The 21,779-nt window shown below is 63.7% G+C and overlaps 1 protein-coding gene across 3 annotated transcripts; it reads left to right on the forward strand.

Moving 5' to 3' along the window:
- The first annotated feature begins 3,933 nt into the window (after positions 1-3,933).
- KLF8 (KLF transcription factor 8) lies at positions 3,934-13,606 on the forward strand. 3 transcript variants are annotated; one of them, XM_075162562.1, is made up of 5 exons: positions 3,934-4,017; positions 8,586-9,132; positions 9,772-9,874; positions 9,991-10,124; positions 11,259-13,606. In XM_075162562.1, exons 1-5 carry the CDS (start codon positions 3,991-3,993, stop codon positions 11,438-11,440), a joined length of 993 nt encoding a protein of 330 aa, XP_075018663.1. In that variant the 5' UTR covers positions 3,934-3,990; the 3' UTR covers positions 11,441-13,606. The 3 variants fall into 3 exon arrangements, with proteins under 3 accessions (XP_075018663.1, XP_075018662.1, XP_075018664.1); XM_075162561.1 differs by having other exon boundaries at positions 3,936-4,017; positions 9,748-9,874; XM_075162563.1 differs by lacking the exon at positions 3,934-4,017 and adding an exon at positions 7,919-8,093 and having other exon boundaries at positions 9,748-9,874.
- The last annotated feature ends 8,173 nt before the right edge of the window (positions 13,607-21,779 follow it).

The following is a 21,779-nucleotide window of genomic DNA, read 5'->3' on the forward strand; positions in this document are numbered from 1 at the left end:
GACGGCCTTGCTCTGCTTCGTCGTAGCTTGTAGGCACCTCAGGAGTAGCATCCGCGCCATCCCCAAGGGCCTGGAGTTCAGAAGATCTTGTGTCCAAATCACGTACGGCCTCTGTGACCCTCTGGGCCAGATGAGGGATCTTCCCCGTACGTGGGATGGGGAAGGGATAATTTTGGATGGTTAAGATCATACGGTGCCACATCTCAAACAGTTGCAGCTTGGCAGAGAGTTATGTAGGCAAGGCCCCATCTCCATGTCTGTTGTCCTGCTCGTGGCTCAGGGACTGGCCTAGCTGAGACCCGAGCATCTCCAGGGACGGGGTTTCCTATCCAAGAGCCCTGTTCCATTGTGTGATCGCCCTTGTGATTTTAAAATTATTAATAAAAATCCATGTGTCAGAGCTTCCCATGTTGCACCTTGGGCTGTTGCCTCTTGTCCTATCACCACCCATCACCACGTCCCTGTACCTCCTGGTAGGCTCTTGCAGGCAGCGGCGAGAGGCCATGGGCTGACCCAGCGCCCTCGGCCTCTCCTTGCACCTCCTGGCCGTGCTCCAGTACCTCCTGCCGGCTTTCCTTGTGCGAGGGAGCCCCAAACTGGACACAGGGTCCAGCTGTGGTCTCAAAAGTGCTGAAGGGAGAGGAACAGTCACCTCCTCCATAAACAGTGGCCGTTGGGACTTCCTAATGCTCATCACAACCCTTTGAATCCAATAGTTCCTTCAGCTTTCCACCTTATCATCCATTTTTCCGTATGTTTCTCAAGACCTTGTTGATGTTTGGGGCTCCTCAAGTGTTCAGCACATGAAGAACAAAGTGGGGTGCACTTAGTCGGGCTGGAAGGGGTTGAGACCTGCGCTTGGAGGGACGCAACTGAGCCCACCCGAAGCATTTGATCAAACCACAGCTACGGGAAGCTGGTGCTGCGGCTGCGTTGGAGGGACTCGGCTCTCCCGGCAGAGCGGTGGGAATGGACCATCTCCCTACGGAGCCAAAGCCGTTTGTGTGAACAGCTCAGTACGGTTGGACCTCAAGATGCCAAGGGCGGTGGATCAGGCTCTTCGGGGAGGAGAGAGGCGGATGGTGCGTTGCCAAGGTCCTGCGGGTTTTACTTTGCGTGACCGATGATTGCATCTGTGGTTAACCTTGAAAGCGGAGGCATGGAGCTACTGCGCTGGGTTTAATGACTGAATGGAGGAGGGATCTGGTCTTATTCAACATACAGCTCCTCACCTCGGGGTGGCGGGTGAACAGCAAAACACACCCTTTTCTGGAGTGCTTTGATTTTTCGTCTGCTCCCAGGGTGGGCAAGAACAACACCCACCATTTCTGCAGCTGGGCAGATGTTTCTGGCCCGCGTTCTGCTGCATAAAAGACTTGAGGGCCGCTGGTGGCCTTTAGCACCCATCAGCACATCCATCACACCTCCTCGCTTGTTCTTTCGCTTTTCCTTCTCTGCGACCAGCCCTCCTCTTTCCTGGTGGGTTGCGGAGCGCGGTGTTAAAGCATCGAGCCGAGCTCGGCAGCGGAGGGCTACGTCCCCCGCCTCCAGCCCGGCCGGGGAGCCGTCCCCACGGACCTGGATTCAGTCTTGGTGCCGAAACCAAGGGTGCTGCTTCTTGGAGCCGAAAGGCCAGCGGTGTTGGACCTTCCCCCGGGGGCTTAATGTGCCAGTTGCTGCGGCAAAGCTCAAGGGACCACTGGGAGCGCGGACACGGGGGGGCTGTCCCCGTCCGTCCCTCCTCTGCTGAGAGAACCGCGCGCGCCTCCCCTGCGTCCTCCGGCCCGAGCTGGGGCGAGCGCGGATGAAAACTTTGGCTCTTCTCACGGCAGATAAATGATTTTTGGATCCAACGCCCTTCCTCTTCGAAGAAGAAAAGGACAGGCCCGTGCCCCGCGTCTCGCAGGTGCGGCGAAAGCGCGACTTCATTTTTTTGCCTTTTTATTCAACCGCCTGTGGAAACTTGGCGGGAGGCCGAGGAAAGGGGTCGACTCAGTAAATAAATGTGGGGTGGACCCCGGCCCCAGGGCCAGGGCGGGGGCAGAGCCGCCGGCGGAGGCACCGATGCTGTGGGGCCAGGACCCCCCAGGAGCTGCAGACCCCCCCCGGCACCAGCACGGCCCCCTGCCCGGGGCTCCTTGTCCGACCCCTCCTGCCTGAAGTCGTCCTCGCAGACACGGAGCTGCCAGGGAGAGTGGGAGGGGGTGCACCCCGGCCCCCTGCACCCCGAACCGCCGGCAGGCAGCTGCCTGCTCCCCACCCCGCACCGGGCTGGCGTTTTCCCGAGGGCCGTGTTTCGGCGTGGGCGGTGGGAGCGATGGGGAGGGGGACCCGCCGCCTTTTCCCCCCCTTTTTTCTGCCCTTTTTTGGGGGGGTTACCTGGCATTTCAGGAATTGCAGTGGATGATGTCGAGGTGGGGGTCAGAGTGGGGGTCCTTCCAGGCGAGCACCCGCTCGCACCGCCCAACTCCCCAAAAAGCTTTTTTGGTCCCCAAAAGCATCACAGCTTTGGGGAAGGCGAGAGGCGGAGGTTGGCCAAGGAGAGCCCGTACCCGTGGAGGCGGGGGGGGGGTCCCCATGCGGGCGCCTCCCCCCTCCACATTTTCTGGGGGGGCTGTTGCATTGTTTTTTGCAGAAAAGGGGTAGATCCGAGCGGTTGATGCGCGGCAGCTCCGCGTTGGCGTTGAGCAGCCGCAGCTTCTCCTCGTCGGCCGAGGTGGCTGTGACCGGCTCCTCCGAGTCGTGCCCGGAGGGGACAGCCGCGTGCCCGCTGTCCCCAGCCGTCCCACCCCACGGGGACACTGGTGGCGGTGCCCTCCGCGCGGGGTGGAATTGCTCAGAGGGGTTTGGCCGGGGAAGGGGGGTGGGTGGGCTGCAGACGGGGCACCAGGAGCCCAAACCGGGGGCGATGGGACCGCTGCACCCCCAAAAAGGGCAGGGAACGACACTACCGGGGCTGGACCCGCGGTGGGGTGGGGAGAAGCCATCACCTCAGGAGCAGGGGAATTTTGGGAGGGGATCACTGGGTGACGAACCCCAGCCTGGGTCTGGGGGTGGGCTTGGCAAACTCAGCGCAGGGTGGGGGACCCGTGGGGCCACCCCGAGGCTGGGGGCCACCCCGCCAGGAGCTGGACGAGAGGCCCGAAGGCCGGCGCTGAGGGCAGCCGTGCCCATCTCCGTCCCTGCCCCAGCAGCTCGGCCCCGGGGCTGGGGGGCTCACCGAGACCCCCAGGAAGGAGCTGGGGCTGCCCCAACCTCCCCCCCCCGGTGAACCCCTTGGAGGGGCTCCCCCAGCTCTGCCCCCAACCCCCCCAGCAGACCCAACCTGCTGCCCCCGAGCTGGAGGGCTGGGGCTGGGGGGGGGTGCTCCGGGGACCCCAAATATTTGGGGGGGGGACTTAGGTGGACCCTCGGGGGGCAGAGATGGGCATAGGCAGTGTCCGCCCCCCTGCGGGAACGTCCCGCGGGGGCCACGTCCTGCCTCTGCCCTCCCGTGGGTGCTCGGCCAGGGGTTTTAGGGGTGCTCCATGCCCCTGGGGGGGTGGGGAGGGCGTGGGTGCAGGGGGATGCTCCCCTTCCCGTCACCCGTGGGTGGGGAGGTGTGGCCCCCAAATGGGGGGCTTTGCCCCCGCCATCACTGACACGAGTTCGCCAGGTCTCAGCCCCTCCCGCCCCCCGCCCCGATTTGGGGGGGGCCCTGCGTGGGGTGGGGGGAGATGGGAGCAGGTAGGGGAGCCCCCCTCCCCAAAACCTGCATCCGTTTCCACGGCAACGCGGGATGCGAGGGGAGCCGCCCATTGGCTGCTGCTGATGTCACCGCAGGGCGGGGCACCCCTGGATGATTTTTTTTTTTTGGGGGGGGTGCCCCCACCCATTTTTGGGTGGGGGAGGGGAGCTCCGCCCAACACGGCCCCGCCCCTCCCCGCCCGTGGGGCCCCACCCGCCCCACCCGGCACCGCCCCGGGGGCAGCGGCGGCGGCGGCGGCGGGGATGCACTCGGAGGAGGTGCGGGGGAAAGTGAGTGGGGGCCTCGACCGGGACGAACACGGGTGGGGAGGGCGGCGGGCGCGGCCGCTTCCATCTTGCGTGGGTTCTTAAAGGGGCAGCGCTCACGGGTGGGAACCTGCTGGGCGAGGGGGGAGGGGGGAATTTTGGCAGTACGGGGCCCGGCGGGGGGGGGGGGAGGGGGAGGGAAGGGCGGGGGGGGCGGGAACCGCCCCCCCCGCCCTTCCCTCCCCCTCCCCCCCCCCCCGCCGGGCCCCGCGTGGGCCCCCCCCCGCCGTGGCCGCTTCCGGGGCGGGCGCATCCGCGCGCTTGGGAGGTCACGGCGGGGGGGGGTGGGGGTGGGGGGGGCGTGGGAGGAGGGAGGGGGGGCGAGGGGCGACGTCGCGGCGCGCCCCGCCCTTCCCTCCCTCCCCCACCTCCCACGCCCTTTGCTCTTAAAGGGCCCGGCCACCCCGGGCATGCGTGGGGCTGGGCACGGGCAGCAGGCGGGGGAGCAGGCAGGGCCTCCCCGCGGGCGGTGGCTGGGCGCGGTGGCCCCGGAGCAGATGGCGTTGGCGGGACACGGTGCCCTTCCCCCCCCCCCAACCTCCCCCCCCTTCCCGGGCTATAAAAAGATGGTATCGAGGTGACACGGCCGCGTCCCCGGTTCCCCATCGGCGCCCGGAGCCGGCTGCCCCGCACCGCCCTGCCCGCAGGCGGGCACCCTGCCCGCACCCAGGGCCGAGCTTCGGGACCAGACACGCTCCCAAATCCCCTCCCCCCTCCGCCTCGGAGGAGCCGCCCCGCACCCCCCAAAATGTGGGGCGAGGGGGTGATCCACGGGGAAACCTCCCCCCCCCCGGGGTTGGGCTGTACTTTTTTTTCGGGGGGGGGGGGTGTGTCCCAAAACTCACCCATTGCCGTGGAAAGCGGGGCTGAGCCCCCCCACGACCCCACGGGGATCCCCCGTGCTCGATCCCCACGAGCCCCCCCTCCCCAACCCCCCCCCCCCCCCCCCAGCATCCCGGGCGGCCGCTGCCAGAGGGTGGAGCGGGGAGGAAATTCCTCGGGGAGGTGTGACGGCGGCGGGGTGTGCCCCCCCCCACGCCCACGGGTGGGGGACACGGGGGGTTGGGGGGGGACACACACAGGGACCAGGCAGGAAGGGATAGAAGGCAGCTGCCTGCATTTTCCCACGCCTGTCCCCCCCCCCCATGGTTTGGGGGTGTCCCACGTCCCTCCCTGAGCTATTTTAGGGCAAGAAAAAAGGGGGGGGGTGTCGCTATTTATTCCCGGGGGGGGGTAAAATAGGGGGGGTGGGGAGGGGGGCACAGCGGCCCCCCCCGACATGGGGCTTTGCGGGGGGGCTGGTGGATCCCCCTCAGCCCCCCCCTCCCCACGCCTGGGTGGGTCTTGGGTGCGGCCGGGCTGAGGACGGAGGAATTCAGCTCACCGATGAAAGCCCGTTTGGGGTGCGGGGGGTCCCCGGGGGGACAGCGAGGCCCCCGGCCCACCCAGCTGCCACATCTCTCACCCTCCAGCCCCGTGGGGCTTTGGGGTGCAAGGCCCCCCCCCTCAAAAGCGAGGCTGGGGAGGGTGCCCAGAGCGGGGGTCGCCCCTTTGTGGCCCCCCCCTTCAAAATGAGTCTGGTTGTGGGGACCCTCCCCCCGGGGATGAGGGTGTGGGTGTGGGTCTGGGAGTCCTGGGGGGGCTCTGTGAGGGTGTGCTGGGATTGGGGGTCCCCAGCTGGTGGGTGGGTGGGGGGAGGCAGTTGTGTGGCCGTCTGGGGGGTGTCCCCCGGGGGGAGGGTACCTGGATGTGGGTGTGTTTGGGGGGGGCCTGGCTGGGGGGGGGTGTTTTGGGGGTCCTGGTGATGTGTGAGTGTGTGGGGGTGTGTTGCGGGGTCCCTGGCTGAGTGTGGGGGTCTTGGGGGGTCCCTGACTGAGAGTGGGGGTATTTGGGGGGTCCCTGGCTGAGTGTGGGGGTCTTGGGGGGTCGTTGACTGAGTGTGGGGGTGTTTTGGGGGTCCTGGTGATTTGTGAGTGGGGGTGTGTTTTGGGGGTCCCTGGCTTTGTGGGGGTGGGTATTGAGGGGGGGTTCTTGGCTGGGAGTGGGGGTATTTGGGGGGGGTCCCTGGCTGAGTGTGTGTGTGTTGGGGGGTCCCCAGTTGAATATGTGGGTACTGAGGGGGGGGTCTCTGGCTCTGTGTGTGGGTGTCTGGGGGTGTCCCTGGCTGAATGTGAGTGTTGGGGGGTCCCCAGCTGAGTCGGTGGGTACTGCGGGGGTCCCTGGCTGTGTATGGGGGAGTCTGGGGGGGGGTCCCTGGCTGAGTGTGAGTGTTGAGGGGTCCTCAGCTGAGTATGTGGGTACTGGAGGGGGTCCCTGGCTGAGCATGGGGGTGTCTGGGGGGGATCCCTGGCTGAGTGTGAGTGTTGGGGGGTCCCCAGCTGAGTATGTGAGTACTGGAGGGGGTCCCTGGCTGTGTATGAGTGTTGGGGGGTCCCCAGCTGAATATGTGGGTACTGGGGGGGTCCCTGGCTGAGCGTGGAGGTGCTTTGGGGATCCCTGGCTGAGTGTGAGTGTTGGGGGGCCCCAGCTGAATATGTGGGTACTGGGGGGGTCCCTGGCTGAGCGTGGAGGTGCTTTGGGGATCCCTGGCTGAGTGTGAGTGTTGGGGGGCCCCAGCTGAATATGTGGGTACTGGGGGGGGTCCCTGGCTGAGCGTGGAGGTGCTTTGGGGATCCCTGGCTGAGTGTGAGTGTTGGGGGGCCCCAGCTGAATATGTGGGTACTGGGGGGGTCCCTGGCTGAGCGTGGAGATGCTTTGGGGATCCCTGGCTGAGTGTGAGTGTTGGGGGGCCCCAGCTGAATATGTGGGTACTGGGGGGGTCCCTGGCTGAGCGTGGAGGTGCTTTGGGGATCCCTGGCTGAGTGTGAGTGTTGGGGGGCCCCAGCTGAATATGTGGGTACTGGGGGGGGTCCCTGGCTGAGCGTGGAGGTGCTTTGGGGATCCCTGGCTGAGTGTGAGTGTTGGGGGGCCCCAGCTGAATATGTGGGTACTGGGGGGGTCCCTGGCTGAGCGTGGAGGTGCTTTGGGGATCCCTGGCTGAGTGTGAGTGTTGGGGGGCCCCAGCTGAATATGTGGGTACTGGGGGGGGTCCCCGGCTGAGCGTGGAGGTGCTTTGGGGGTCCCGGTCATGTGAGTGTGGGACGCTGTGTGTTTTGGGGGTCCCTGGCTGACTGTGGGTCTGTCTTGATTTTGGAGGGGGGGTGTCCCCGGTCGTGCGTGTGTGTTTTAGCCCCCCCCCCCCCCCAAAATCTGCGTGAGAGGGCTGGGAGGCTCCCGGCTGCGTGTGTGTGTGCGGGGGGTGTGTGTGCAGGGTGTGTGCGCTGGGTGTGCCCCGGGGAGGGGCCGGGCCGGGCCGCGCGTGTGTCTGTGTGTGTGTGTGAGTGTGCGTGGGGGGCTCGGTGTGCCTGTCTCGGGGGGGGAAGGTCTCTGCTTGCAGTCAGGTACGTGCTGGGGGGCTCTGGCCGTGGGGGGGGGGTGTGGGGGGGTGCTGGGGAGGGGTGTCAGTGCTGGGGTGATGAAGTCAGTGCTGGGGTGACGAAGTGCTGCTTTGGGGGGGGTGGGTCCCCCCGCGGCGTCTGCGTGCTGGGCACCCCCACGCGTGCCCACGTACCGGAGGGACCCTAGCAAGGAGGGGTGGTGCTGGGGGTCCCTGTCGCCGCGTGTGTGTTTATGGGGGCGGGGGGGGGGGGGGTTCCGCGCGTGTTGGGGTACGGCGTGTGCGCAGCGTTTCGGGGTGAGGGGTGTCCCGGGTGGGGCCCTGCCCGGGTGCCTCCCGCGGGGGCCGGGCCGGGCCGTGCCCGCAGCCCCTCCCTGCCGCGGCCGGGCCCTTTTAAGGAGCTCCACCCCGGGCCGAGCCAGGGTGGAGCCGCGGGGCCGTTCACACCTCTCGCTCGGCTCGGCCCGGCTCGGCCCGGCCCGGCCCGGCTCGGCTCGGCTCGGCTCGGCCCGGCCCGGCCCGGCCCGGCCGGTGAAGCGCGGCGGGGAGCATGATCCTGCCCGCGGAGGGGATGAGGAGGAGCCCCCCCCGCGCCGCCTGGGCGGTGAGTGACCCGCCGCCGCCTTGGGGGGGGGGGGGGGGTTGCTCGCAGCGGTGGCGCGGCCCCTTTAAGGCGCGGGGGAGGGGAGCGTGGCGGGGCCCGCCACCGCCCCGCGGGGGCCCCGCCCACTCCTCCGCCCCGCCCGGCCCTGAGGGGCGCGCGGGGGGGGCGAGGGGGGCCTGGCGCCGCGGGGCGGGGCCGGACAGCGGCACAAAGGCGCGCGGGGCGGCTGTGGGCGGGGCGTGCGGGGTGGGGGGGGCGGGCTCTCCCCTTCCCGCCTTCGGCTCGCGCCGCAGCCGTCGTGAGGGGCGGCCGGCCCGGGGCTGGGGGGGAGGCGGCTCAGCCCGCCCCGCGCCCCGGCCCGGGGACCTCTGGGCTCCCCTCACCCAGCCGGAGGCTGCGTCCCCGCCCGCTGGTTGGGGGGAGGCCGGCAGAAGCCCTTCGCCCCCCTGCCTCAGTTTCCCCCTCTCCTCACGGGCTGTGGGTCTCCCGCAGGGCCAGGGGAAGGCGACGCCCGCCATGAGCTCGTCGGCGCTGCTGGCTGAGGGCCCCCTCGACCCGCCGGTGCTGCTGGCTGACATCAAGACGGAGCCCCCCGAGGAGCTGCTGGCCAGCGACTGCGGCCAGCCCCAGGCCGAGCCCGTTGATCTCTCCCTCAACAAGTCCAAGGCGGTGGCGACTTCGGCCCCACCGCCACCGCCCCCCGCCTCGGTCCAGTCCTCCCCCTTGCTGGTGGCTCCCCCCCTGCCTGCTCCCGCCACCGTCTCCATCTCACCCTCCGGCCTCAGCTCCACCTCGGCCATCCCGGCCGTCCTCTCGCCCGGCTCCATCCTGGCCTCCACGCAGGGCAGCGGCGGGCAGCAGATCCTCCACGTCATCCACACCATCCCCTCCGTCAACCTGCCCAGCAAGATGGGCAACCTCCAGACCATCCCCGTGGTGGTCCAGTCCCTCCCTGTCGTCTACACCACCATGCCCACCGATGGCGTCACCGCCATCACCGTACCCCTCATCGGGGGGGACGGCAAGAACGCCGGGTCTGGTAAGGGCGTGTGGGGGGAACCCTGAAATATTGGGAGCGAGGGGTCCCACCTCGTGGAGCAGCACCCCTGAAGGGGATCCCATTTTTCCACCCTGGGGTGTCGCCCCACGCACCATCGGCCTCCCCACATCTGCCACCTTCACCCAAAGGCCCCCTGGGGCCCTCAGCCCCCAGCCTCTGCCCCCAAGGGGACACGGAGAGGGCAGGGGACACACAGGGCATGGTGCTGCCTGCCTGCCACCCATCCTGCTGCCAGTGGCTCTGCTTTCAGTTCAGCTGCCCCCCCTCCGGATTCCCCCCCATCCCCTTCCCCAGGACTTTCCCAGCTTCCCACCTTATCCAGGGTGGGGGGCCTGGATCTCCCCTCCTCCAGGCGGGAGTAGGCAGCTGAAAGGGGTGTCCCCCCAAGTCATGCCAGCCCATCTCTGCGCTCTCCAGCACGGGGGCTTCTCCGTCTCCCCAGCTTGATTTTATTTTTTAGGGGGGGAGCAGCATTTGGGGTGCTGCGGGAGCAGGGGGAGGGTTGTCCCTCTGGTGCGGGGGTGTTTTTTTTGGGGGGGATGTCTCTGTTTCCTGCTCACGAGCCTCACCCCCTCCCTCCTTGTTTCTCAATAGCTTTTCTTTCCCGCCCCCCACCAGTGAAAATTGACCCGGGCTCCATGTACCCCATGGACATGAACAGCGACAGCGAGGACAGCGCCTCCGAGAGCGGCCCGGCCCCTTTCCAGGACCTCCAGAGAGAGTGAGTCTCCTCATATGTGTGTCCCCCTCCTTGCTGTCCCCTGCCGTGTCCCCGGGCGCCCTGTGGGGGCCGTAGGTGCGGGGGCCGTGCCCTCCATCCCTCCCTCCTCCCGGCAGGCCTGCAGCGCGGGGGCAGCGAGCCGATTCCCCCGACCTGAAGAAGCGACGCATCCACCAGTGCGACTTCGAAGGCTGCAATAAGGTCTACACCAAAAGCTCCCACCTCAAAGCTCACCGGCGGATACACACGGGTAGGGGCCAGCGCCGCACAGCCCCCTGCCCAGCAGGGTCAGGATCCGTGCCCCCAGCTCCCGATGGGTTGGGGGCACCCGTGGATGGGCTGGAAGGGCGATGATGGTCCGTCCCTGGGCTTGGGGCAGGGGGTCTTTGGGGGTGCCGGCACCCTATGCCAGGGCTGGGGGGCACTTTGGGGGCTCGGGGAGGCTCTTTGGGGGTGCTGGCACCCTCTGCAACAAACAGAGGGGGCCCTTTGCGGGCTCAGCAGTGTCCTTTGGGGTGCTGGCACCCTCTGCCAGAGACTGGGGAGTCCCTTTGGGGGCTCAGGGTGCTGGCATCATATGCCAGGGCTGGGGGGGCCCTTTGGGGCTGGGGGGCACTTTGGGGATGCTGGCACCCTCTGCCAGGGTTCGGGGCGGCCCCCTTTGGGGGGCATGTGAGCTCTGTGCTGGCCCTTTGGGGGTGCTGGTACCCAAGGCCATGCCCTGGGGACCCTCCTGACCTCATCCCCAGCTCTGGTTATGGGGTGCTCCCTTGGGGGGCCCTGCTGGGGCTCCCCCTTCCTCGCCACCCCCCAGCGCCCTGGGGTCCCTCTGCCAGGGAGGGCTCCCAGTGCCCCCATCGCGTGCTCGGCACCCCCCTGCGCTGGCACCCCAGGGCCCCACGGGACCCCAGGCTCTGCCGGGGGTGCCGCTGCGGCAGGCTCTGGGGAGGACGGCGGGGTGCTGCCTCTACAGGCGCACGCTACCTGTGGGAGGGTGCCACAGGCGGAGGGCACCCCCTCCCACCCACGCAGGGGGGTGCCGTAGTGAACCCAGTGGGGTGCCCTTCGCTGTCCCCTGAGGCGTGACCGGGCGACGCTGCAGGCAGGGGGGTGCGCACCCCAAAATACTGTCTCAGGTCTTGCTGGCAGCGTGGGCGCGGTGCTGCGTTACGCCTGAAAGCAACACTCGTGCAGCCGGTGGCGCCAGCGGACCGCGCTGGGTGAGCGCAGAGGTGGGCGAGGGCTTGCGCAGAGATGCCGAGGGGTTCGCGTGGCCGTGGCCACCCCGCTGCGGCCAAGAAACCCTGCCTTTTTTTTTTTTTGTTGTTTTTCTGTAAGGCGGTAGTTTTTGCGGTGCTGACCCCTCTCTGCTCCCCTCGCGCAGGCGAGAAGCCCTACAAATGCACCTGGGAAGGCTGCACCTGGAAGTTCGCCCGCTCCGACGAGCTGACCCGGCACTTCCGCAAGCACACGGGCATCAAGCCCTTCCGCTGCTCGGACTGCGACCGCAGCTTCTCCCGCTCCGATCACCTGGCCCTTCACCGCCGGCGGCACATCATGATGTGAGGAGCCGAAGTCCCTGGGGCACCTGGCTGGGATGGGGGGGACGGCGGTGGAAAACGGGGGGCGCGCCCCCCCCTCGCTCCTCCGGCTGCGGTGGAGGGACTGCGGGAGCGGAGAGGCTGAGCCCTGCCCGGCAGCGAGCGAACTGCGGCCGCTCCAGGAGCCCCACCGGCACAAGATGTAAACAGATGGTTTCCGGACTGGTCCTCCTTCTCCCTTGCTCCCCTTTCTTGTTTTTCCTGGGCTTTTTCGCCCCACTCGCACCATCCGGAGGCTCCTCCTCGACTCCTCACCCGGGATTCACCCACAGCAGCCTCCAGACCTGCGCGTCTGCCTCTTCAGCCTCTTGCCCATCTCGCTGTCCCCTGCCCCCCTCCCAGTCGGCAAAATCTGGGAGCCGTGGCAAGGACGGAGGCAGGGGTGCTCTGCCATCGCTGTCGGCCTCTTTCCTCTCCAGAAAGCCGCCGCCTCTCCGTCCCCAGCCCACGGCGTGTCCCCGTCCCCGCGGGAGAAGGGACCCTGGCACGTCACCTCTCTCTGCATCCCTCGGCATCGCGGGAGGTGCCGGGGGCACGCAGGAGGGCCAGGAAGAAAAGAAAAAGCAAGAAGCGGGGGGGGAAACAACAGCCCAACAGCAACCCACAAACAAGACCACCACCACCAAAAAAAAAGGGAAACTTTGCGGAACGTGGAACTGTGATTTTACGGAGTTTTAAGGGGGGTGGGACAGGGTGGGGGGGCCGGGGGCCGCCAGCTCTCCTTGTTTTTTGAAGACTATGGGACAGTTGAACCGTTTCTAAGTTAAAAAGGCAGACTGTGGCCGCCCGCTTTTCTTCTTAATTGTAATTATTATTTTTGTGGGGTGCCCCACCCCCAGCCAGACCCCCCCAATTTCTGTAGGGGCAGTCCTGCTCTCGTGCCAGGAGGGTGGCAGGATTCAGGGTGGGAGCCTTGGGGCTGTTGGGTGGTGGGAAGGGTGAGGGGGGCCTGTGACACCCCCCTCCTCCCCAACCAGTACCTGTCGGGGGGGAGCTTCCCGAAAGCTCTCTTTGAGCCCGTGCCTTTGGCTCAGGGGATGCTGGGCTGCTTGGGGAGGGGGGAACCGGTGTGGGGAAGGCCTGGGGGGGCGGGCAGAGACCCCCGTCCCCTGAAAATGACTCTGACAGAGTGTTGATCTGCTGGAGGGTAGGAAGGCTCTGCAGAGGGACCTGGACAGGCTGGATCGATGGCCGAGGCCAATGTATGAGGTTCAACAAGGCCAAGTGCCAGGTCCTGCACTTGGGCCACAACAACCCCAGGCAACGCTACAGGCTTGGGGAAGAGCGGCTGGAAAGGACCAGAGGAAAAGGACCTGGGGTGCTGGTTGACAGCTGAACATGAGCCGGCAGTGTGCCCAGGTGGCCAAGGAGGCCAACGGCATCCTGGCCTGTATCAGAAATGGTGTGGCCAGCAGGAGCAGGGAGGTGATTGTCCCCTGGCACTGGTGAGGCCGCACCTCAAATCCTGTGTTCGGTTCTGGGCCCCTCACGACAAGAAGGACATGGAGGGGCTGGAGCGTGTCCAGAGAAGGACAGCGAAGCTGGTGGAGCCCAAGTCTGATGGGGAGCGGCTGAGGGAGGACCTGGGATGTGGTGCTTTAGTGGTGGACTTGGCAGTGCTGGGTTAACGGTTGGACTCTGATCTTAAAGGTCTTTTCCAGCCTAAGTGATTCTATGATTTTGGCGTGTGTGTGTGCGTCCCCGTCCCGCCGCGTGTCCCCTCTCCCGAAGCCGTGCTCGCCAGCTGATTCGGCTTCTCCCGGGGCTGCACCCCCGTGTCCTTCCTTCACCCAGCACGGCCCCAAATCCTCCCGGGAAGCATTGGCCTAAACAAAGCGAGAAACCCCAAAAGGGGAGGCTGTGAAAACCCTCAGGGTTTGGGGGCCGCTCTCTTCCTCCGAGCCTTTGGGGTCCCCACGGGACCCCCGCAGCCAGGGACTCCATCTTGCCCCCCTGCTGTTTTCCAAGCCCTGGGGTGTGGGGGGGTGCGTTTCTGTTTTCCTTTTTGTTGTTAAAAAAAAAAAAAAACAAACAAAAACAACATGCAATTTTAAACTCTTGAGCTGTGATATTTATATAAAACTGTTTGACGTTTTTTCTACACAGGAATAATATTGAAAGTAGATGAGTTTCCTCCGTGTGTGTCTTGCTTTGCCGCAGCGGCGGGGCAGGGAGAGGGACCGGGACCAGGGCGAAGCGTGGGCAGCGGGAGCTCTCCTGCCTCCTCCATGCCAGGAGGAGAGGGGCTGAGCTGGGCAAAACGACATCGTTTGGTTTAATAAGAAAATAAGAAATTTCAGAGCTGTGGAAAAGCGTGGCTTTTCCTTCCTTTTAAACATCTCCAGCGGGATACTCGCCGGCACCTTGGCCTGCCTTCGGATGCAGCAGCGACCTGTGCGATGGAGGGGGGCTCCCCTCAAGGCGAGCCCCTCGTCCACCGCTGCGGCACCCCCAACCCGCCTGCCCGGACCCCCGAGGCGGAGAAGGGGGATGAAAAACTCCTCCGAGATCCCCCCCTCCGGGCGGGGAGAGGTGCTAAAACCCCCCTGATGTCCTCCCCTGCTGCCGTGGCTCCTGCTGCCACCCATTGGCTCAGTGGCTTGTTAAAATGACTTTTTAAAGGGAAAAATGACTTTAAAGGTGGAAATTACTTTTAAAGCAGCTTGGCCGAATATCCCCCAAGCGCAGGCGACGGTTTTCCCGGGAGACACGTTGCTCCAGAGCCGCCGTGGAAGCGGCTGGGGCAGACGAGCTGCTCTCCTGCCGGCTGCTTTGCGTTGGAGGAGCAAACTGCAAGCGGCCAGAAGAAGAGGCGCTTTCCCGGCCAAGAAAAAGCCCCAGGCGATGGTGTTGCATGAGGTTTTACCCTTCGCATACCGAATCCCGAGCTGTTTGTGCCCAAAACTTGAACTGGACCCCCGGGAGGAGGCTTTGCAAGGGGAGAGAAGGGAATCCTCGCACGCAGGCGGCAGAGCGCTGGCGGCCCCGCGGCGCTGTTTCCCCAGGGAAAGCGCCTTCGTCTGGGCAAAAACCCTCCGCCGAGAAGGCGGCCTGGAAGCGCTCGGCTTCGGCTCCGCAGCATCCGGCATGGCGAGACCACCGGGCTGAGAATGGCCCCCAGCCCCGGCAGGGCTCAGCCTCGGCGTCCCCTGAACCCATCCGCAAAAGCGCTTTGTTTTTTCTCCCAAATTAACAAGGAAAACCAGAGGAACCGCTGTGTCCCCGTGCCGGGGTGGTGACGGTGGCTGGGACAGAGCTGGGGTTGCACCCAGAAGGGTTGCTGAGACCTGGTCAGGGAGCAACTCGCTGCACCTATGACAGAGACACCTCCGGCTGCAACCGGGCGGCACGCAGCACCCGTGTGTCCCCATGTCACCCCTCCCGGCTGCCGGCCACGGCTTTGTCATTCCCCCAGAGAGGAAAACTGTCGGCCGCTTTTCTCAGGTGCCAGCATGCTGGCAAAGTGCCTTTTTCCCTGTTTTTCCCCTGCCGGCCCCGTTCCCCCTGTTTTCCCGACAGTGGGTGCGGTGCCAGGGGCCCCGTGGGGTGGTGGATGCTCGCTGGGGGCTGGGAGGAGGAGGAGGAGGAGGAGGAGGAGGGGGGGGGGGAGCCCAGACCTGCTACAGCTCCGCACGAACGTGCTCTGGGTTTTGCAACGTCCCCGTGCCGAGGAGCTGCCGCCGCAGGGCCCCGGCGGCTGTAAATATTTACCCTGGTGACGGGGGGGGCGCAGGATGGGATGGGGGTACCCGGTGTGTCTGGGCAGGCAGCACCCTCCGCCGCTCCCCAATTCACGCAGAGCCCCTTCCCCCAGCCCGTCGTGGCCCGGGGACACCCCGCAACATCTGGGGCGATGCTCTTGGGCCCCGCCAAGCCAGCCCTGCCCTTGCACCGCCAGCTGCCCGTCCGTCTGTCCGTCCGTCCCGCTTTGCCTCTCCCGCGTGTGGCCGGGGCCGGGCGGTCGGCTGGAGCGTGACGTCCCGAGTGTCATTATCGAGGCGAGGCAAACACTCCAGCCCCTGAGCAAACACCCCTCCTGCCCGGCCCCGCTCGCCTCGCCGCCGCTGAGGGATGAGCTCAGGAAGCCCTCGGACCACCCGCCCCCACGCTGGCACCCCTTCGTGGGACCCCCGTGCTCCGACCAGCTCCGATTTCACTCCCTTCATCCTTTCTCCTGCCTCTCGGAGACCTTTCGCAGCGCTGGACCTCGGTGTCCCCTGGTCCCGGGGGCAGGGCACAGCCGTGGGTGTAGGCTGGGGTGGGTGGTGGGAAGCTGGGGTGAAGCCCCCAGGTCTTGGGAGGAGGCACAGAGTCGTGGGGTCGTGCGTGTAGGGGCCACGCAGGGTCCTCTGGCAAAGGGACATCAGTCCTCTCTCCAGCACAGGCATCGCCCTGTGGTTGGAGAAGACACTGAGGTCCTGCCAAAAAGGCAGCAGGGTGCTAAGCCCTCCCCAGGCGTTGATAGAATCATCTCATGAGGTCCAGGCTCTGCTCTTCCTCTCTCTTCCTCCCAGCCTGCTCTCCTGTGTAAAGCCCTCAGGGCACTAATTGGCCTTAATTACTCTAAGCAGCCTCACCTGAGACCTCCACCCCACACCCGTGGGCCCAGGAGCCCATTTAGGCTCAGCCTGGGGCCTCCAGCTCCTCCCTGAGCTGTGTTGTAGCTGTCTCAGCTCCACCATGGCCATGGACCCTGCTGGCTCCCCAGCTTGACCTTGGACCTGCCTCATCCCTGTGAACCTGGCCACTGTCCTGTCCTGGGCTGGGCTGGGCTGTCACTCCCATGGGAGCTGCTGGTCCTCACCATGACCCACCCGTGGGGCCGTGCATCTCGTGACCTCCACGGTGAGGCTGCAGGCAGCAGTTGGCAAAGCTTCTTGACCCTGAAGCCATCCAGGACCTGTTTTGGAGACAGCAGGGCTGAATCTTGACCCTGTGACATCCCCAGATGACTTTCTTAGATGGCTGTGAGCCTCCGATACCTTCTTGATGTCCAACCAACACCATCAAGAAGTTTCCTTCAGCCTCTGCTTGTGCCCAGGCCAAGAGCAAGGTGAATCCCAGGAGAGTCTGTGCCACCCCCTCTCTTGGGTGGTCCTTGAGCTTCAGCCAAGCCTCTCAGTGGCCCCAGGCCCACAAGACCCCATGGCATGAGGGGGGCATCCAGCACCACGTCCTCTGGGTGGATTCTCCAGTGGCTGGGTGGGGTTGTGCCCATAGCTTGGCTTTTCCTCGGTGGGTGGGTGGGGGGGTTTCCCTGTGCTGTTGGGGCAGGCCTGGGCTTTGCTACAGCTCTTACCGTTGCCTTTATGTTTTGGGCACCGCTCTTCCAGGTGGGGCTCGGGGAGGGCGGGTGGTTAAAGCCCCTCTGTATATCGTGTCTCCCTCGATCTGGGTTTATTCGTGCTTTGGGTGGGGCTGGTGAGACAGACCCTGTTGCAGGACCCCCAGGTCCATCCCTGCAGCCCAGGTGGGAGCACGGAGAAACCCCCTTGGGTTGTTTCCTGGGTTTGGCAAAGGTCCAAGGCTGGGTTTTTGGGGGGAAGAAGGCAGATATCTTCCCCTTCCTTCCACCCTGCCATTTGTCCTGGAAACACAGTCTCAGGCCCTTCTGCTTCCTCACCGCCCTCCTCCTCTCCCAGGAAAGCCTGGGGTAGCTGCTGAATTTCCCTGCCTGGGGGTGTGATACCTCCCAGTGCTCCAGCACCGCCCGGCTGGGGACACTGGGGTCCTCCCCGGCTCCTCGGGGCTCTTTCCCCATCACCCAGCTGCCCTTTTCCCTGGCCTCTCCTTACATCACGGCCAAGCTAAAAATTTATCAAGCCTAAAATTGCTCCCCCCGCCCCCCTCCGCAGATGAGCAATGGCTGCGTGGGGGATTGCAGCCTGCTGGGGGGTCCCCGCTTGGCTGGTGGCATCCCCACCTCCCTGGGGTGTGCAATGGGGTGGTGATGCCTTCATCCCGTGGGGCACAATGCTCGTCCGTCTCCTTGCCCCGGGGTCACCCGAGGTCCCTCCGGCCGGTTTCTCGGCCCTTTCCCGGTCCCTGCTTGCGCCAGGCAGGGGGTGCCGGGGGCCTCTCCCGCCTGCCAGCCCGGCACTGCTCAGACTGGTTTAGCAAGTGGATGGGGCGGCCGCTTTTCCTTTGAAGGGCTCCCAGGAAGGATTTGATGGCTGGAAACCTCCCGAGGAGGAGAAAGGAAAAGACAAAAATAGGTGGTTTTGGGTTTCGGTGGGGGGACGGGGGAGGCTAGGCGACGGGTTGCTCCGGCAGCTTTGCAAAACCTTTGTCTCGTGGTGGTGGTGAAAGGCAAGCTGCGGGGGGGTGTCCCCCTTCCCTGGCCAGCCTGTGTCACCCACAAGGCTCCTGACCAGCACCGAGGCTGAACCAGGAGCTCCTGGCCCAAATCTGACGTGACCTCGCCCCAGGGAGGCAGATTCAGCGAGGACTTGGGGATGTCCGCCACGGCGCAGCGAGAGGTGGGTGCTCCAGCCACCGCTTTGGGGGTGGACGGATGAGTTTGGGGGCTGCAGCAGGATGAGGAGAAGCTGCTGCAGGAGGAAAGCAAGGCTCAGTGACCCCCAGCCAGGGTCTGGGCCCCCTTCCCCTGCCCCACGGACCTGCCACCGCCTCCTTGGTGGGATGTGCTGCAAGGCCCCGGGCAGGGATGGGACCAGGGCTGTGATGCTGGGCTGTCACCCATGCGGGGTGGCTCCTGGGGCTCCCTTGTGACCCAAGCTGGTCCCCACCAACGGGTGAGGTCTGAGGATGGGTGTGAGCCCCTGGGACTCAGCCAGTGCTGCTGGGGACCGGCCGGCGGCTGCCAGCAGTGCCAGGGATGGCTTGCGAGGTGGGAACCGAGATTTATTTCTCAACCTGATCCAGATTTCCTCCAAGTTTGGCGCCTTTCTTGCCTTTTAGCTCAAGTCTCTGTAACTCAGCCCAGGGCTTCACCTCCTGGCTCCTGCACCCTCTGCTCGCCGGTGAGAGGAGGATCCGGGTGTCCTTCCTCACCATTCCCGTGAACCCCGAGTGCTCGCTCCCCACCCAGTGCCGGAAGGGGGGATCGGGATCTGGCTCCCCAGTTCTCCCCCACCAACCACCAGCAAGCCCCATCCCCTCCTTTGCATTACAAAGAGGAGACTTCAGCTACGGCCCTGGCTTCGAGACCCCCTTTCAGCTCCACCCGGACCCTCCTTCACCGCCCTCACAGGGTCTCCCTTCCCCCTTCCGCATCTCGGTGTCGGCTTTCCCCCGCAGAAGGGGATTCCGCACCGCGGGAGGTGGGTTGCGTAGCCGGGTCACGGAGAGCTGCCGTTACCGCTGTACCTCGCTCAAGCTCAGACGTGCTGTCCTCGGTGTCGCCTGGCACGTGGGGACAAAACGGGACCTTAGACCAACGCCGGTCGGGGTACGCCTGGCTCGGCGGGTGCAGCGTGGCCGGGCCTCCTCGGAGCAAAGTGCCCGGCGGCGTTGATAGACTCAAGGCCATTTCCCCTCCGGCGGGGCCGGCGGCAGATAAGGGTGCTGCGGGTGGCTTTGGCCCATCCCTGAAACGAAAAGCTGCTCCGCCTTGGGAACTCGTTGCCGGGCTGATCTCCGCTGGGCAGGCGCAGCCCGGCGAGCGCCCGGGAGCGGGGTTCCTCCGGCCCCGCTGCTGCAAGCCCACGCTCTGCGATGGGGTGGAGAGGAAAGAAAAGTAACTCTTGATTTATACATTTTATCATCACTAGGTAAAATTTCAAAACTCCCCGCTTAGTAACCAAGAACATATAAATATTTGCCTGAAAATTTTCTTTTATCTTTATTTATGCTTACTCCCAGTGACAATAACCGATGAACAACATGATGGACCACTGCATGAAGATGGATGGGGTTTTTACACCCCACATCGTCCATGTAAGCAAAAATAAAAGTACGGTCAAATTGCTTCCTGTAATACTGAACAAGGAACGTAGATAACAAAGACGAGAAATGGGCGCAGGCCAGTCCCCACGGGAATATTCCTGAAGCCCATGGTTGTGGGGTGCAGCAACAACGCGAGTCGGTCCCCTTGTAGTTTTGTACAGCACAAGGTTTGCTGTTTGTACAACTCTGGGTTTTGCAGCGCTGGTTTGAGATGCAATTCCCTGGACAATCCCCATCTGGAAGAGAGGGACGCACAGGTGTATAACCCGTGTAATCCAGGTCCCCAACAGTAACCAAGCGGCCAGCATTGGGATTCAAAGGAATATGATAAAAAGCCACAGAGACATCCAACGGTGCCCAGGACAATCCGCGGGGCAATAACGGGGACAATGCCCTGAGGTTTGGGCAAGCAAACTTAGGCCAGGACTGTATGGGGTTTCCTTGAAAACTGAGAGAATTCTACCTCCAGTCTAGCTTCTGTGTTATTTCTAGGATTTTTGTCCACGAAAAGCAGCCCCCGGTAGCCCTGATAACAATACGACCAGCCACGGGGACGTTTCGATTTTACGCTGGTAGGTGTACGTTCTATACGTGCAGACCCTCTCTCCTGTGTGATACTGCTAAGGCTGTCCCCATGGTACCGTGGGATGCTCTTCCAGGGGCCGGTAAGGATAAACCATTCCTGGGTGTCACAACAGGCCTTACAAACCTGTTTTGTGACTGGAAACTCCTTGGGGGTGTCTGTTTTGCCTTTTCCCATTTGCTCTGTTGATCGCTGCTTGTAATTCTTCCTCGTTTCTTCCATCTCCCACTTCTCGCTTCAGCCTCTGGAATGCTGCCGGATCCAGCACCTGTAAAGAATCTTGAGACCCCGCTTCTTGTGCCAGAGCATCCTGGTGGATTTGCATTAGCACATCCACCCTGTTCCCGGGCAATTCCCTACGGATGGGGGTGGTTGCCCTGGAGGTACTTGCGGTTGAGGTGGTGCTGGAGAAGGTTCCTTCCTCTTTAGTCCAGCAAGGATCTTTGCTGCATCTTGTACCAGCTGGGTCCTTGCCCCAGTCAGGTCCAAGTTCATGGGATTTATCGGGTACCCGTGATCCCTGAGATACCATCTTCTGTCTTGTGCCCGTTCCTGAGATGGAATCTCGGGAATAGTTCCTTGGTATCCTTGTTGATGTTGATACCAATTTTCTGCTGTTTGAAATTGAGGGATAATAGCCCTGTTATGCCTCCCACCCGTAGGCGGTAAGCTGCACTCCAAAGTGTAGAATTTTCCCCAACTTTTCCCAGGACTTATTACCGCCTTTTCTATAAACAATACCAGCCTCAAAAAGATTATATAGGTAGTCAGCACACATGGCCAGATGAAGTAATGACGCCTCATATTTATTTTTGATGGCACAAAATAATGGCAAATAAGTTGCACTTGGCACATATAAGTGTGCAGGGAGCAGTAAGGGCCACCTTCTATCTGGTACGGCTAGTTTACAATTTTCCTCTAGATGACAAGAAGGAAATTGAGGCATTTTCCAGTCCTTATTAAATTTTGATTCAGGATTGTGATATAGTCCTCCAAAGTCCTCAAGGTGTGTAAGGTGGGCTGATCACTCTTTGGGAGATGGAGGTCTTTTTCTGCGTGGGGACTTTGAACGACTGCTTCTTTTAGGAGATCTAGGTGGAGCTCTTCTTCTCCTTGGTCTGTGACAGTCCTCAGGTAAGGATGAAGAAATGGGTGCATTCGGTGGTCTACATGCAGCAGGAGTTCTTAACTAGGTTCCACAGGATATTATGAATTCGATAACGCAATTGTCCCCAAATTCTAAGCAAGATAAATGGAACCAAAATTGTCTCCTGACCCTAATACCTAAATTTGCATTTGGATGTTGAATAAGTTCAGCAGCTAGACCTTCATCAGGTATTAACTCTAGTATTTTCTGCCCAAAGTTCTTATAATAACATACCAGAGCGTTCCTCAAGGCTGTATGATGAGGATTTGATGTTGATCATCTAGCTGCTTTCCAAGACGGGCTCCAGTTGTTGTTACCAACTCCTCCAAAGATGGAAAGATGGTGCTATAGAGCCAGCCCCACGCCTGCCTTCGCACGGTGCCCTGTGCCCCTCGCACCCCGGGACCCCCACCCTCGGCCGTGAGCATCAAGCTTTTGTTGCGTGGTGGGTTTCCATTTCCATGCGTGGTTCCGCGAGGCTTGGTGGAGATGTGCTCCATCTCCCTGGCATCACCTAGGAGCCCGTCTTGCCCCTGGTATCTGCTCCAGCAGCAGCATGGCTTTCCTGGAAAGCAAAGCCACGCGGGGAAGATGCTCCTGGCAAAGCCCGAGCTGTTCCCGCTTGTGTGCTTTTCCAAGGGCTCAACGTTTCTGACTGTCCCGTCC

This window comes from Calonectris borealis, chromosome 13 (assembly GCF_964195595.1).
Source record: "Calonectris borealis chromosome 13, bCalBor7.hap1.2, whole genome shotgun sequence".
In the NCBI taxonomy this organism is placed as follows: Eukaryota; Metazoa; Chordata; class Aves; order Procellariiformes; family Procellariidae; genus Calonectris; species Calonectris borealis.

Bases quoted from the DNA above. Each gene is read 5' to 3' on its own strand.
- KLF8 (XM_075162563.1), top strand. From the start codon at position 8,040: ATGATCCTGCCCGCGGAGGGGATGAGGAGGAGCCCCCCCCGCGCCGCC. The intron at 9,875-9,990 runs GTGAGTCTCCTC...TCCTCCCGGCAG, and splicing joins TTCCAGGACCTCCAGAGAGA to GCCTGCAGCGCGGGGGCAGC. The intron at 10,125-11,258 runs GTAGGGGCCAGC...CCCCTCGCGCAG, and splicing joins TCACCGGCGGATACACACGG to GCGAGAAGCCCTACAAATGC.